Source organism: Vicugna pacos, unplaced genomic scaffold, assembly GCF_048564905.1.
Source record: "Vicugna pacos unplaced genomic scaffold, VicPac4 scaffold_19, whole genome shotgun sequence".
Taxonomy (NCBI): Eukaryota; Metazoa; Chordata; class Mammalia; order Artiodactyla; family Camelidae; genus Vicugna; species Vicugna pacos.
This window is the reverse complement of record NW_027328740.1, coordinates 70,552,742-70,570,174: the sequence shown is the minus strand read 5'-3', so window position 1 is coordinate 70,570,174 and position 17,433 is coordinate 70,552,742. Positions and strand designations below refer to the sequence as shown.

The 17,433-nt window shown below is 39.9% G+C and overlaps 1 protein-coding gene across 1 annotated transcript in view; it reads left to right on the top strand.

Moving 5' to 3' along the window:
• The window catches only part of LOC140693521 (uncharacterized), a 114,224-nt gene that overhangs the window by 26,663 nt on the left and 70,128 nt on the right, over window positions 1–17,433 (top strand). Inside the window, exons 3-5 of the mRNA XM_072957341.1 lie at window positions 2,067–2,127; window positions 2,290–2,383; window positions 2,661–2,781. Of these exons, the coding sequence (XP_072813442.1) occupies window positions 2,067–2,127; window positions 2,290–2,383; window positions 2,661–2,781 (276 nt within the window). The remainder of the gene's footprint in view (window positions 1–2,066; window positions 2,128–2,289; window positions 2,384–2,660; window positions 2,782–17,433) is intronic.

The window sequence follows — 17,433 nt, the reverse complement described above, 5'->3', positions numbered from 1 at the left end:
TGGTTACTGAGATCCTCGAATTCCCATATGAATTGTAGCAGCAGATAGTCAGTTTCTGCAGAGGAACCCACTGGGATTGTGATCGAGTCCACGTTGAATATATGGATCGCTCTGGGGAGCACTGCCATCCCAAGAATGCTGTCATTTGATTCAGGAATGTGCGTGGTGTGTCTGTCCAGGTATTTAGGTATTCTTTAATTTTTTTCAGCATTGCATAGAGTTTACATTGGATTATTTTACTATATATTTTGCCTTTATACTGAGGACAAGTGTGCAAGGTACCGGGATCAGAAGTGTATTGGAGCTCCGCAGCTTGCTGCCACCATGGACGCTGTGCTCTTGCTTCGCCCACTGTACAATGTTGCACAAAATAGGACCTAAGTAACTCTCTCTTGAAAGAATGATTATATGATTGCTGGATGATGCTTGAGAGTCCTTGTGATGATGTCTTTTTCCCAGAATTTCCCCTCTTCTTTACTATGCCCTTTCCCTTCCTTTCCTCCAGCCTGTGTTTCAGCCTGCCTGTGGCATTGATTTTCCTTGTCTGTGGACTCTTCCTTTCACTAGTTCGTGATAATGTTACATGTGAGATGTGGAAACTTGCTAGATGTCAAGAAAGAGGAAATCCATTGCATTCTAGTTTTTTTAGAGTGTGCTATTGTATTATCGATTGAAATGAAATCAGGCTGACCCATTGAGCCATCCCCTGAGCTCTTTTTGCCTTCCTACAGGTGATACTGCTCTCGTTGCTGCATGTGCCCTTCCCCCAGACTTGGTTTTGGGGTTGAGTAAGTCACCGTCACTGGAGCCCTCTCTTTAAATGATGAAGAGAACATTTGCTCTTTCTCCCTGTTTGGGGACTTGGATGAGATGAGGCAACAGATAAAGAATGGAGCCCCACCTCATTCTGACCCCCGCTCTTTCCGTTCCTTTCTCCAGGGGAAGAGTACAATTCAAAAATATAAAGATTGTGAACTAATGAGATAGACAAGACAACCGATCATTTATTAAATACCCTTTCATGCCAGAAACAAATGTATTATACACACAAAAAGCACATAAAATACGGTAGTACTGTGGTTACAAACGTGGGTCCGAGTTCGAGTCCTGGTCTGGAGTGACAAGTCCTGTGAGATGGAGAATTGGTAGGTCAGCTTAGCCTCTCTTGGACTTGTTTTCTGTCCTGCAGAGATGGGGCTCGCTAGGCGTCCCTCCCCCGTAGAGGTGCTGAGGGGTGTAAAAGACACGTGTAGGCAGACCGAGCACAGCTGCTCTTTCCTCGTAAGTGCAGGATAGCATCGCTTTTGCGGTGATGGCTTTATGACTGCACCCTGTAGACTCTCAGTGCTCCAAAGGGATGCCTTGCAGATTGGAGATGGGATTCTCACTTCTGTATATACCCAAGGATTGTGTTATTGGGCCTTGCTAATTTGACTCTATTCTTTAGAAAGTACATAATGTAGATATATTTTTCAAACATGCATGATTTTTTCTTTTATTATTTAGAGTTCTACCCTCTCATCTCTTGGTGTGACTTTTCATGGAATCCAGGAAACAGTCCTAAGCAACCTGCCTCTTCACACTTCTCCGTGGTGGTTTCCTTCCCTGACTAGAAGAGGGTTTTGCATAGGTAATTTTGATTGCTCCCCTTCTCTTGGAGACTCTCTGTTTTTCTGCCCATCTCTCACCTGTCCATCTGTCCATTTCTCTACCCACTCATTCTTCTGACTTGTTTCAATAAGCATTTCAGGCAGCTTACAGAAGAACAGGTACCAAATAAACAGGTGAGAAAATGGGGCCAAGTTCATACAGTGAGGCTAGGAGTTGAGCCTGTGTGAGAGTTGCCAGCGTGAGACACACGCCTCTGCCTTGTGACTTATAAGATAGACAACATCAATGTGCCTGAAGCTCCCAGCAGACACAGGGAAACAGGGTTTGTGGGAGATGCTCATTGGCTGTGAAATAAATAAGTGGCTTAGTAGAAGCCCAGCCTTTCCAAGTACTAAGGCTTAGGAGAATATTTTAGTGTCTTCCAAAATCAGATTATTGCATCTTTTCTTTTTCAGAGTTTTATGTATAGTTGGTTTACATTCTATACCTGGAAATTTCTCCAAAACTTCTGCCCACGTGAGTCCCATGACTCGGGAATGGGGTGGTTCTGCTCATTGACGGGTGTTGGCCAGAAACGGAAAATGACAGCCTCAAAGGAGCCTGGGATTTATCAGTTATGTTTTGTCAGTGCTGTAGATTTCAGAAAATGCTTTCACCTTTTCTTTCCATCTGAGGCAGCAGCGCGCTCTCTTACCAGCATCAGGAGCTCAGGGCCACGGGATGGTGGGGGCTGACTGCACTGCCGTCAAGACAGCTGAGCTAGTCACTGCAGGTGTGGTTCTTTTACATACTGCAGTTCATGCTCTTTACTAGAATGTTTCAACAGGGAGTTAATTAACTGAGTTAATTAACATTTTATAAATATGATGCTTTGTTGAAAAGACAGTCATAGGCAGAATATAAGTTGTGATCACTTTAAAAATGGTTTCATTACTGAAGTTTCAGTAGGAAAGATCCAGTTTATCTTATTTCCGCCTCTCTTTAAAAGTAACAAAGAAACAAGACAGAAAAAGCAGAGGATGATTTCTGTTCTTCCTCTCGGCTTGCAGGTGCCCTCACCTCCAGTGGCATCCATCCAGACACCAGCACTGACACTGGCCGTGCTCAGAACTGCCTCAGCCCTGAAGACACATCTGACAAATGGAAGGGGGCCGCGCCCTGTTACAGCAGGTGCTCTCACTTTGTGGGTCCTTATGTAACTGCGCGGTGTTATTCAGGATCGCCCTTTCTACACTTTGTGACGCTGCTGCGGTGTCTCCTAGTTATTTGTTTCTGTAAGTACTCGTGTAATTTTCCAATGTGTGGTACTAGACATCTAAAAATGCATTTTTCAGATGAAAAATAGTGTGTATTTAATATAAATGTATGAAAAAAGGGTCAAATGGATCTATCCTGGTGCCAGTACTCAGAGATAATAATTAACACATTAACATCTATTTTCTGTTCTTTTCATCAGTGTGTATTACCTCTGTCATAAAAACCAGCGAGCAATGTGTGCCTGTATACTGTGTGGAGACCTCCATTTTCCATTCGGCTTATTACACATTTTTCTACAATATTCTATCTCCCCTGGCATGATTTTTAATGACTAGTATAGCATTCTGTCTTGTGGAGTCCTCGTCCATTTTACTTTGGACTTAAATAAACTTTTAAATTCCAAGTATACTTAACTGAAATTCTGAAAAGAGATCTGTTGTGGTACCGAAAGTCCCCTACATCCCTTCCCCTTTTTTCCTGAGAGTAAAAACTGCTGACAATGTGGAGTATATATTTCATGACCTTTATGCCTATGTCATATAAATAAACACATACATACACGTATATGAGAAATCTATGTCTATGTGTGTGTATATATGCTTTATTGAAAAATAAGGCCATACTATATGTTTTCTGCAGCTCGGTTTATTCACTCAGGTATATATCACAGACGTCCTCTCTCTCCAGACTCACCCGGTCCTTTCAGATAGAGTAGAGGGTTTTCCTGATATGCAGGTTTGGTCTCTTGTGTAAGGACACCTTTCGTGGGAGCGTACTGTGGACAAGGCCTTGGACCACGCCGAAACACCGGAACTTTAGTGCCCACAGCTCACCGTGATTTACCGCATCATTGTCTTGATGGTGGACACTTAAGTTTTCTCCATTTTCCACTGTCAGAAAGGGTGTTTGACTGGCATACTTCTTATACAAACATTCCTGTGATCTTGTATGAGTATTATTTTCGTTAAGTTTTCTGGAAATTTAGTCCTTGGATGTGACAACTACATAAATCACAGGCTCCTTTCAAGTGAATCTAGAAATTCCTTCTCCTGTGGGGCATGAAAAGATGTAGAATAACTTATGTAACCAATTCTCTATCGCTGGATATGATTTCACTTCAGCTTTTCTTCTCACCATTGTAAACAGTGCTGTGTAAATGCTCTGATAAGTACATCTTTTTGAACTGAATTTTTCTAAATGAAACGATTCCAAAATGTGGAGTTCAGCCTGTGTGTACACACGTTTTTCAGAGTTTACATATCCATTGACATGTCATCCTCCAAAAGATCGCTCACAGTTTGTTCTCTCAAAGATGGACACTAGCTAGAATATCTTTTAAAAATATGTGCCAATATGATGAGCAAAAGTACTTTTTCATTGTTTTAATTTGCACTTGATGACCAGTGAGGTATTGAGCATTTTTCACTCATTAGCCATCTGACTTTTAAAAAGTGAATGATCTCTTTTGTCCTTTGCACACATTTAAGTGAGGCAGCTTCTTGTTGCTTTGTGACAGCTCTATGTATATTATGAACATTAACCCCTTGTCTTCATCAACATGTATCAGAGAGCTTTTCCTTGTCATATTTTGCCTTTCATTTTGTTCAGTAGGTTCATTTTTGTTGTGGCCCAAAATAATCTTAAGATTGTAAATGTCTTCTTTTTGGGTTTTATTCCTGATATTATTCTTAGAAATACTTTCTTATAATGGTATAAATTTCTTCTGTAGGTTTTTTTAATCTCTAAGATGGAGATGATGATGGTACTTGTTATAGTGAAGAGAAGTTGAATTAATATGAGCAAAGAATTATATTCGCTGTTATTAGTACTTTCTAATATTCACATCACATTCTGTAATTTTTCTTGCGGTCATTATGACTGGAATAGAATTTGTTTTTTCCAGGGGATTCTCTGATTGTCCCAAGACAATTATTGAATTCCTACTTTGCTTTTTAACTTGAAATCCCACCTGTAAAGAATACTTATGTACACTAGAGTCTCTTTTTGAGCTCATGGTTTATTTTTATCAATCTTACTTTCTTACACTAGCACTATATCTTACATATTGTAAACATTTATTTAATATCTGACAGTGCGATTTTTTGATTCTCTTTTCGATCCCAAATTTTCTTGGTTAGTATTATGACTTTATTATTCCTGAAGAATTCTAATATAATTTTTCAAGTTAAAAAAAAAAAGAAGTGCTCTCGTGGGATTTTTTAGTACTTTTGAATTATCTTTAGGAGAACGTACATTTTTACAAAACTGCTTTCCTCCATACAAAATGTTGATGTCTCTACTTTCACACCTCTTACTTTACCCCACAGTACAGTCCTGTACTTCCACCATGTACAACATGGGCATTATTTTTGAGTTTATTCCAGATTATTGTTGATGTTTTTGTTAATTATTTAAGTCAGAATTTTTTGCTATTGTATATTTTAACTGTTAAAACTGACACCTAGGAAGGCAGATTCGGTTTGTAAATACTCACTTTGTAACTTCTCATTTAAAATTGTAAGTATTAAGTACTTGTTACAGAATCCTTTCTTTTCTGTTTTTAAAAATTTGTTTCCAAGATTCTCAAAATGGTCATAGCAAAGTAGTATAGGTGGGGACAGAGATGGAGAGAGGTAGTGTGGCTCATGTACAAACTGTGAGCACTTTCATGGCTGCGTTTACGCTGGAAAAGCCGCTGAAGAGTCCAGGATAAAACGGGTGGCTTTGTATGCAGTTGAAAGCCAGCTTTCTTGCCTGGTGAAGCCTGGTGGGCGTGACAGGTAGATGATCAAGGTCGAATGGAGGTTCTTGGCTGCACAGAGCGCTGTGTCTGAGAACTGGAGAATATCGCCATGGGAAATGCTTGGTGCCAGGAACAAAGCAGAGGAGCTGGGGACCCTGTGTGTTAAGGAATTTCCAGCCCTCGGAGTGGGAAGATCAGACTCTGCATTCAGATCTGAGTTTGAATTCATCTTCTTTAGTTTACTTGTCCTCTGACTTTGGTCAAGCTATATACCCTCTTTCACTTCCTGTTTTCTTATCTCTCAAAATAGGAGAATTACAGCCTGCTGCCAGATTGTTTGATCAGGTTAAGTAATTAGTGCCTATAAGATGCCACGTACAGTCACAAGCTCAGTGAGAAATGGGCTGTCACCTGTTCTTCTGCAACTCAGTGCTTGACAAGACATGTGGGAAAGCCAGTCCCTAATTTGTGTGTGATGCAAGTAGGAACAAAATTAATGTCTTGCCTTTCCCTAGCAGTATACTTACAGCTTTGCTTCATTTACTTCTTTCCTCCTTTCCTTTCCCCTTTCCCATCCTCCACCAAAAGATCCTGAGACTCTCTCAGAATAGTAGATTCAAATTACTTTAAAGGTTGGCTCATCCTCATGAAATGATAGTAACATAAAAAAAATCTGTGCACATCCCACAATACATTGTATTTGATTTACACACACACGTGTGCACACATACACACACACAATCAGGCTACCTTCCACTTGCAGAGGGATAAGGACCACTTTTTCTGAGTTTTCACTCACTGAGCTTGAGAACAATGTCTCTTACACAGACTTTCACCAGGCTTCGTGCATGGTGTTTTTAATTGAATTTCGGCTTTGTGGCCATAGATATAGTCTCCTAATAGAAGAGAGAAAGTGGAGACATAGACATTCCGCTGAGATATTGGTGTCATCATATTTTAGTTGGAAAGGACTTAAGACAGCATAGAGTCGTAATATTATATGGGTGAGAATCCATGATGTTGTAACTTGGACAAGAACATGGACCTTCTGCCGTCTTGTCCACAAAGGTGAAGAGGCAACTGGGCAGGGGATGGTAGGGATCCTTCTTGCTTGAGTTCCATGTTCTTGCTAGTTTTCATTGCTCAGTTGCCTTTAGTTTATGTCCATGAGGCCTCTCATGGGAAGGTCACTCTGTCCTGATAGATTGAGTTTCTTATCAGCAAAAAGCTCTGGACCCACTCATATTTCCCAGAGTTTTCTGCTGACCTGCTGACACTTTATATAATTGAGACCTAAGAAACTACTGAATATAAAATCCTTATTGTTATTGTTTGCCCTCGAGTTCCATAGGAAGGGGTGCTGTCTCAGGCTGTCTAAAGCCAGATCTGAACAAAGATAGGGTGACAGGCTGTGCTGCTGGTCCTCCACAGTTGAAGGGGATTTCCAACTTAGCTTTATATTCAAGGCAGATGAGTTCAAATCTTGCCTTTACCAGTTATTATCTTTGTGAATTTGGGGAGAAACTGTACTTTTTTGTGTCCAAATTTGTTTATCTGTAAGTAAGTTCAGTATTTATTTTAAGGTTTCTGTTTTAGAATTGAATGAGCTAATACTCTCATTTATACCTAAAATAGTGATCTCATGGTTCTATGCTGGTGCCTTGGTAGTTGATTACTAAGGGACTCCGCAGTGAGATTGGGGGTGGGGGACCCTGGATAATAGAGCTTATATTCCAGGATATGCTTGTAAAAGACTGGATGTGCAGTGGATTTTTAGTAAATATCTACTCCTTTCCTAATCTGCATTGATTGTGTATATATCTTTATACTAATATATGAACAATTTTTATTGCAATTTAAATATCTTTGTAGTATTTACAATATCTAGTTATAAAAATACGTGAAATAAAAAGATTTGAATTTATTTTCTTTTCAATAAGCAAAACAAAATAAAATAGAAAAGAAAAAAGTTTAGAAGGAGTAGAAATAATTTTATTTCTGTGGAATCAATTCCTTGTAATAGGTTTTTTGTTCATGTTGTTAGAAAGCATAGAAAATTGATAGGTGGTGAAATACTGGAAATGAGGAAACAGTGGAGACATACTACCTCTAAGGCAGTCAATTTGTTACCAAGTCCAAACTCGTTCTGCTTGCTGCATGACAGGCCGATTAATCGGGAGATAAGATGTTGGAGTAAGGAAAAGAGACTTTATTTGTAAAGCTGGCAGACCCAGAAAATGGCATATTGTTATCCAGTAGAACTCTCTTCCCCAGGGCAGAATTCAGTCTCCTTTTATACTAAAAAGCGGCGGGGATGTGGCTGGTTGTTGCAAACTTCTTGCTGTATGAATTGTTTGTCCTTGAAATCCTTTGTTCCTGCAGCTGTCCATGTGGGTCAAATTATGGTGCCCCTGTAAAACCTCCAAAAAAAAAGAAAGGTTATTCACTATTTTACAACTTGCCATCTATACATAAGTGTAGAAGAGCAAATATCCTTAAAGATCAGAGCCCGGAGAATAGGCCCTCCTGGATATTTCAGGCTAAAGGCAACTTTCTTTTACAAAAGGTGCAGAGATAGCAAGTCTGAGCCTAGAAAACAAGGTACATGATTAAAGCCAAATGAACACATCTAACATGGAGTGAAATTTGTTCTTTCTATTACAATTTCTTTTTCTCCCTCATAAATAATTTTAGTAAGAAACATGAGCAATTTTTTTATTTTTGCTTCTTAATAAAGGACTACAACTACAATTTAGTGAGCAGGGATGCTGTGCGTGCCTTGGTGTCACAGCAAACTCTTGTTGGTGGTGGTCGACCCTGCAACATGCCTGATGCCCCGTGAGTGTTGGTGAGGGTCCCCCTAACCAGGGGCTCTATTCAGGAACCACCATATGCGCGTTGACCTCTGGCACCTCTTTTTCAGCTGCAGGAAATTTTTTCAGATTCTATGATAGAAAAATCACTCCAGCTAGGGATAATCAGGGAGTAAAGGAAGAGGAAAAGGGCTTGAAGTAGAGTAGAAGAGAAAGACAGAAGCTCAGGGAGCCTGGGGGCTTGGCAGCGCTGCCTCGGGAGAGAGAGGAGCAGAGGTGTGGATGGGACCGGCTACAGAACCAGCTCCTGCAGCTTTCCCTGCACCCAAGCCACACAGCTTTTAATAGGGCCCAGGACTCTCTCCTGGCTGGATGTCACCCTGGGCAGAACCTTGAGAATCGAAGGTAAGGGGTGGGCAGCACTCACCTAGGGGGTCACTGAGGACTTTGGTCAAGTCCACATTGACTTTTCCAGTCATGTGCCTTCACCTGTTCTTTATCTCAGGATCTGAGAAGCAGGAGCAAGGAACTCAGGGAGAGATGCAGGAAGATATCTGACTGTGTTAAGAGACGACAGTCACAGTGACACTGGGAGCGAAGACACTTGCAGCAAAGTAAAATAACTTCACAACCATTGCATCAGAGCTGCATGTGTGAGAGAGCCTAAGCCTGTCTCAGAGTGCAGGGGACAAGCGGAATGGAATGGTAAAATTAACACTGACAATTGAAATTTTGTTAAATAGCCTGCTACTTTTAATTTTATCACTTCAATGTATGCAGGTGTATTTCTATGAGCATTTATAGGTTCACACAACCCCACCAGCCCCTCTTGCCCCCATGGGGGATGGGATTTCTCAAGCACAGTGCCCCTCCTGCTTGCTTGGGCCACGCTGCGGGTCCTCACCTGGGGCCGGACTGCTACAGTACACTGAGTCCCCGAGGCACGGCCTGGGATACATGACAGGAACAACTGTGCTCTTGGCTGAGGGCCTCCATTTCCCCCTGCAGTGTAAGAATGCCGGTGACTCAGTTAGAAGCATGCATCCAAGCCGTCCTTCCGTGTCATCACCATCTAGAAGCGGTGCCTGAATCTTCTGAATTTCTGCAGAATGTGGTTTACAATCACCTTGAACAAGTGAGTGTGTGTCCTCTTTCAAGTGGAGGAGTTACTGCCATTTTCCTGGAACTTACTCACCACTAGTCCATCTGATTTTTCTGTGCTAGGATTCAGTATGGCCTGCTAATAACTCTGCAGTCAGATCTAGAAACCCTGATGAAGAGGATTATTTATTTTCTTTCTTTATATGATAGTATTTTACTTTCAAATTTCTGAGTTTTCAGTTCTTGGAGGGATGTTTTGGGGGTTGGAGAAACAATTTTGCTCTTACCATCTTTGTGACCTGTTGCTATATGCGTCTCACCTGTCTTCTGTCACTTGTGAGGCGGTTCTATTTTTGACCCTGTCCGGGTTGTTCATATTTTAAAACATAAAATCTGTAAAAGTACAGTCCCTTTTACTCTGAAGACATTCCACAAATACTCCTTTAATCTGGGTATGGTTTTAAGAAGACACAATAATTGGAATATATACTTGCAGGTTGCCAGTGCAAAATCCCCAAATTAATAGTCGAGCTTAACATCTAAAATCTTTCTAATCTACCATGGATTTGTATGGATAAGTGAAGTAGTTTGCTAAGAACTCAATCCTCCCAAGCTGATGCTCTGCCAGATGGTGGAGCCGAGGGACGAGGGTGTGTCCTGCCCTTACTGAGCTGACAGTTTCATGGCAAGGACCTTCACCAGGTGAAGAAATTGAAGTTTCTTCTAAGAACAGTGGGTCTGAAATGAGTCCAAAAGCGTGGGAGAGACACAATCACATTTGTCTCAAGTAGGGGAGAGTGGCTGTGGGGCCACCTGGGAGACTCATGAGTCCAGGTGGGCAGTGTTGTTGGCTTCCAATTGAGCGGTGGGACGGTCAGTGGGTAAAAGCGAACAGATTGAAGGCATGTTTAGATGGTAAAGAGGAAAGGATCAATGCTGTCTGTGAAGGTAGGATGGAGTAAGGCCCAGGTTTCTGGGTGGATTAATGAGTTAAATAATGGTCCTGCTGTGTTCTGAGGAGGGAAAGCAGCAGAGGGAGTTCTGGGGGAAAACTGATGAGTTCAGCTGTGGGTAAAGTGAAAGGCTGTTAGATGTGTGGTCTGGGAGCTCTGGTGAGAGCCAGTAGTGAGTAGGGGGCGGGGAGAGAGACTTTCAAATCATTTTGTCTTGTGAAAATACATACAAGAATGAGTAATGACACAACCCCTGTATATTCTGGATTTAAAACCCAGTAACATTTTGCTATATGGACTGCAGGGGTTCTTAATTTTTTAATAGAAATAAAATAAATAGAAACAAAATAGTGGAGTTAATGAATATCTTAGAGTTGATGTGTGTCCTTGTATGTATTTTCATACCTCATCTGTTTATAAACATAATCTACAAAAAGTTAACTTGCTTAGCATTAGAGTTAAACAGAGGGACGTGACACACTCTGTTGGTGGTTCAAGGTGATTTCTTGGGCAAATTATGTAGCCTCTCTGTGCCTTAGTTGCATCTTCTGTGACTGCCCCCATGCCCCTCATCACAGCTGATTTCCTAGACTTGAAGTTGGGAGGGAGGCTGCTGAAGGGAGTAAGAGGTGGCAACTGCTAGGGTCACTGAAGAGAGAGACAAAAACAGATTAAAGCCGAGAAACTGAGTGCTAATACCCTCAAAGGAGAAAGAATCCCTTAGTTTTTTGAGCCACTTAGCCTAAGAGAACGAAAATCATGTGGATCCAAAGCTCTTGAGCATATGAGTATTGTGGGTGGGAGGGTTTCATCAGAAAAGGGTTGAGAAAAGGCCTTTTGGTTTCCTTTTACGTTTCCAGTAAGGATGAGGCGCAGAAGAAAAACCACCCGTTTCACAGTAGAAGGTGCTGTTTTGTGCGAAACTGTCCGAAGGTTGGAAACCATTCATCAGTGGTGCTGGCAAAAGAAGAGACTTCTGGATTGGGTGGGGCACTTGCTGTGACTTCCAGGTGACCTGCTGGCTGGGGGCTGTGAGGCGGGCAGTAGGTTTGCAGTGTGACCTGGGTATAATCCCTGGCATTGAGGCTGCTGATCTGACTAGCAGAGCTGGGCAGACACCGTCCTAATGGGGCTGCTCGGGATGAGGCCTGGGACACCTGCCATGCTGAGGGCGAGAGGAGAGCTCCCCTGAGGTTGTGTCCCTGTGAAGATTAGAAACGTCCTCCTGCAGGGGAGGAAGAGCCTCTGAGCAGCGGGCCGGATGCACAGGCAAGACCAGCCTGAGCACGGGGATTTCAGGAAGCCGGAATTCATACAGGCCCGAACAGCCTTGTTCCTGAGAAACTGGAGGGAAAAGATGCTGCAAATGCAGGCTAAGTTCAGACACTATTGTGTGTCATGAGTGATAGGAAAAGACTGTTCAGGCAGCCACGAGAGAACCCTGTGGTTGTCCCAGTTGGGCGTCACACAGGAGGGAGGAGCAGAGTTATATACTTTGCCACTTATTAGCTGTGTGACTTTGAGCAATATCACCCCACTTCTCTCTATATATATCTACATCTGTAAAGAGACACAGTGACAAGCTCGTGTCATCAGAATGCTTTGTTTAGCTCTGATCCCCTTTGTCCAGTCCTGTCAGTGCTGCCCTGCAAGGTTCTGCAGCGGCTGCTCTTGCCCTGTGATGGGAGGGCATAAAAGGGCATTGTAGCACCCGAGGGCAGAAAGGGGTTGCTTTAAAAGCAGACATGTAGCCTCCTGCAGCTGCAGACCTGCAGGCAGTTTGGTTCATGGTCGTGGAGAGGACTTTGGAGGCCTTAGCGTCGTCTTAAGACTTGTTTTCCCTTGGGGACCTGATTTGCCTTTGCAGATTAATGTTGAAGATTTGGGCTTCTGGCAAAGCTGTTTTCAGAGGTGGGTATATACGTAAAATATCATATAAAATAAAATGATTTATTTAACGTGTGCGACTTTGCAGCTGTTGGGAAGAGCTGTGTTGGCCTGGTCTCCACGGGGGACACCAAGGGTCAGCAGAGCGTGCGGGAGGGAAGGCAGCCTGCAGTGCTTCTGCGGGGTGTTCTCCCCAGCAGGGCGCTCTGCTGAGTTGTCTCTTCTCTGAGTTTGGTTGCCAGAGGAGCAGACAGCAAAGTAATGAGTTCTGGAGGGATTGTATAATGACAGGAAGAAATAGGAACCTGGAGATTTTCTGGACTAAAACACGCTTTTGGTTCCTGATTCAGTGTGTTCCATTACAGAATTGATGAGTTGTGTCTATTCTGGAACGTCATTGAAATAAACGTTCAGCCTAAATGTTAAGGGCTTTGATTTATTTGGCTGGAGGACTCGAGCCAGGATGACAGCCTCTCAGATCACTCTGAGGGACTGCTCCCAAGAGGTAGTGGAGGAGCTAGGATAAATAGAATCTTTACAACAAAGATCAGGTAATTGGAACAATAAAATATTGCTTGTTATCTAAAGAAAACCAGATATCTCAAGTTCAAGTATTTAGTGGTTTTCTATGTATGGTGGGAAGCAAACATTTGGGTCATTGAATTCATTCCTTTGGCAAGCACCTGGCTATCTAGGGCCAGTATCCTGTCCTTTCTTGCACTGAGTCTGCTCAGAGGGCACCACTGTGAGTGGCTGAGAGGCCGGGCTGTAGGCATGAACTCACTGGGGGTTGGCAGCAGCCGCTGATGATTTGGATTCAGCATTCTTTATTTACTGACATGGTTGCAGTATTTTCATGCACATTGTAGTATTTTCATTCACAGTGTTCCCCCTTGGTCCTAAATTCGACCAATATTTTGAGAGACATTGCATGACCAATTTTGTCCCACGGTGCTAGGATGGCTCATTCCTAGTTCAGGTGAAGAATCTTCTGAGTTGCCATTCAAGGTGTTAGTTTTTTTTATCAGGCCCTGTTGATACTAAAAGTTCTCTGGATCACCTGTCTTACTACTCTATTATGATCCAGGAAGTGTTTACCCATCTTTGCTCATTCCCATACCTAGAATCACACTATTATATTTATTTTATTCAGGGTTATAAATTTTATCTGTTTCTTCAAGATGTTTAGCCATCATCCATCTTGTGGGCCTAGTTACACATTGGGAAATGTAACAGACAACAATTTTATAAAATAGACAGGATATAAGTAATACAGCTAGTAACGTTAATAAAGTCACGAGTAAGAATTTAATAGTCGAGAAGTTGTATTTTTGGGTTAAAATTTTGCTTGTGTTTCTGAGTTTGATCCTATGAGAAAGTTCATATTTATGGTCAGGGTCAGAGCAGGTATTAATTGGCCTGTTGAAATCTCCCACCTTGTAAGATCAACAGTGGCCTAAACAGAACTATAAATTCTTTTTTGAATAACGTTTCTGAGGGCTATCTAGTAAGAGCCTTGGAGTAGGGAAACCCACCAAGGTAACACAGAAGTACTAGACATAGGTAATTTATCATAAACTTAACAATTGGAGTAGTTCATAATCAAAGGTTGGAGAAATTATCAAAGTAATTGGTATACAGTCCTGGTCCGGTGTCTTGGGTCAGCAGTCTAGCTCAGATGTCGTCTTCTTCTCATCCTGGTATGGAAGCTTTTTCTCCATTTGGGCATTGTTTTAAGGTGAGCAGCACTCTATAGGCCAGTGCACTGCAGGGGCTGTTTCAGATAGGAAATGAATCCGAGACTCCGTTTCCTTCAGCTTTGGTGTGTATGGTCTAGTTAAGAGTATCTGAAAAAGGGTCTTTCCATTCAGGTTGGAGACAGTTCTTTAAGTCATGCCTGTTGCAGTATGTATAATCCCCTGGCTGCAGGTCATGGGGCATTGGAATTTTACCCAAGGATAGATTACTGAGCTTCAGAATCAAACCTAGAGTATTCTTTTCATAATTCAATTAAACTGTACAGCAGTGTGACATAACAGCAAGGAATGATCTGGGAAGTGTCTTAGTAAATATGGACCTCAATTAACAAAACTAGAATTTAATATCGACTAAAATATAATTTTTTTCTCTCTAAAGTTACCCTCAGTTTTCTCAAATATAGCCAAATCAAGATTAATTTCTTTACAAATTAAATCTGATTATTTGATCATATAGGCTTTTTAAATTGACTGTGTTGGAAGTTTTAATACGGAGTCTCAGGGTAGAATGTTAATAAGGTTTTCTAAGGCCAAGAAAGCCACGTCAAGGCTTTTCATGGATTTTTGCCTTACAGATTTAGGTAAATTCTTTTCTCTTTAAAATCCTTAAAATACCTTTATACTCCTATATCTCTTAGGAGATGATCTCCCTAATTTGTCTGATAGAGCCACTGGGGACCTAAGTATTTTTAGTCTTTTGAGGGATCAGATAGAGAGAAAAGATAACTGTTCCAAATCTGTATACATAGTTATAATTTATCAAATTGCTGTGAACCATAACTAGCTTAAGGAGAAGAGATTCTTTATGTCTGGGAAACAGGTTAAAAGGCAGTAGTATTTCAAACAATATCAAAAATTATAACCATATTCAGCTGGTTAATCAGTCCCATGTAACTAATTCTTTTAATGAGAGTTTTCATTAGAACTTTAAAATGTCTTACCCAGTTTAGTTCAGTGCTGTAGTTTGAAATTTATTAGAAATCAGTAAATCTCCTTGAAGAGAAAGCATTTTGCAAAACCATCAGAAGAAAACAATTAACTGTCTATAAATGACAAAAGATTTAAAAGCATGGTTAAACACCGTTACACTATAATCAATAAAGAAACCTGTTCACTATACCCATAATTATCACTGGTAACATTTCAGATAAACCAGAATTTTAGGGAGTCCATATAATTTCTACAATACCTATATTAATAATATTTCTCATTCAATATAACCTTAGAAGTTTTATGATTCATTTGACAATTCCATGTTATTTAAAATGCCAAATGAAACTTTATAGTTAAAAATCTCTCTTTGGGATGTTTCAGGGGCCTTCTGTAGCATCCCAAACTTAACTGGAGATTAAAAGAATTTTAATTAATTAAATTAATTTTTATTTAATTAATTAGAATTTTATATTTGGGGAGCTTTTTGAAAGATTTCAGAACACTTGATCAGATAAACATATAGATCACTGTAATGTAGTACTAATTCATTAACAAGAAAATATGTCAAATGTAAAGGCAGAACAGATCAGCTAAGTGGTATAAGAAGTTTTACAATCTGTTACTGAAGGTGGATTAATATTTTAAGAAAATTTTTTCCTCTTAACAGAGAGAAAACCAAATCTAATCTTGTTCCAGCTAACTTCTAAGATTCATTTACGTTGCCCAATTTGATTCTAAACTTAGCCAATTCTGACCACGTACAAAACTTTCCTCAGGGTTCCTTTTCCACAAGCCTTCCACAGCTTTCTATACTTATATTAGTGTGTCCCTTATTTTGTCTTCCATTCAGAGGTAACCAGCTTCAGGAGAAAGTCACTATTTTTCATTAACAAAGTATTATTCCATTCTTACATCTTCCTTTACGCATTTATATTACTTTCCTAGGATACTGAGATCATTCCCTTACTAATAGAGACTATTTCTGTGTGACACCAACCATTTATTAATATTTCTAAACACCTTTAGTTTCACTGTAAGAGGAAGTTAAATGTTAAGTAATTCATATTTCAATCTTATTTTATCTGAAAATGGCATAGATATTTAATAAAATCTTGTCATTTAACTTAATTTAGCACAACTCTAGAATTTAAAGATATCAAACATTTAGAGATTATTTTAAGCATACATTTTAAAAATATATTTTAAATATTTACCCAAAGCTCTCATCTCATTTGCATTTAATTTACTTAAAATTTTACCACAGCACATTACTGTTATTTTTTTTTTGACAAATCTGCAACAGATATAACAGGATCTTATTTGACTTTCATTAAACCTAGGTACAGTAAAGGTATTATAGTTAAGATGGATGATTTTAAAGATGTCTACATTTATTAGAACATACTTAAACTAAACAATATCAAATATTACCTTAATATTGAATATTTTCCAATTCACATGACACTGAAAGTCAATTTGTTAAGTTTTTATTTTAAAAATACTTAATTTTTAAGCTCTTATATTTTTACATCAATTAAGCAGAGCTCTTTGACTTCGAAATTTTTTTTTTTAGCAGTAGAAATATCTCACTTCTATAATCTGTATGCAGGCTTATAAACAGACAAAAGCTAGAGATCTCATAGCTTCACTTTAAAACTTACTTATATTTATAATAATAGTTGGAGTAAGCTGAATTTGCTTGCTCAAATCACTAAGGCTTACTATTTATGAAACAGATAATTAAGATTTCCTCACAAAGTCTGAAGGACCCGTCAGAGTTCTGAGTTCTAAAATGCCAAAAATTTCATGGCCTCAAGTTTTATTTCGTTGAGCTAATTAGGCTCAGTCCTAGGTCACTGTTTGTTGTATTTATATTTCTGATCTGCAAGACAAAGACACTCTCTTCCAGGTCCCCAGATAAATGCTCTGTCACCCAGACCCAATTTTATCTCCTTAATTGGCATTTTTGTATCAGTGAGAAGAGCTGTAAACAAAGAATTCCATGTTTTAAAACTAAGGTTTTCTTTATTTTGTCTTCCAAATCTTGCATAAGACATTTATTAAGGTCTCTTTTCCTTGAGTTATAAGTTAAACCCAGGGTAAACCTATATTTTTTTTTTTAGCTACTCAAATTACTTTTTAGATTTACGTTATATTGGACGTCTCAAGTAACTATATTGGTTTCCTTTAATTTGTTCAATTAATATTTTCAGAGGGATAGACATGTGCCCAGCCTTATAATACCAAGAAGGGGAAGCGTTTTTCCACTGAAACATATCTATCCCACAACATAAGCAAAAGGTTTATATAAAGACCATCTAAATATACCAATTTCACAAACTTTTATCTCAATTTTATTAAATCTTATACCTTTAATT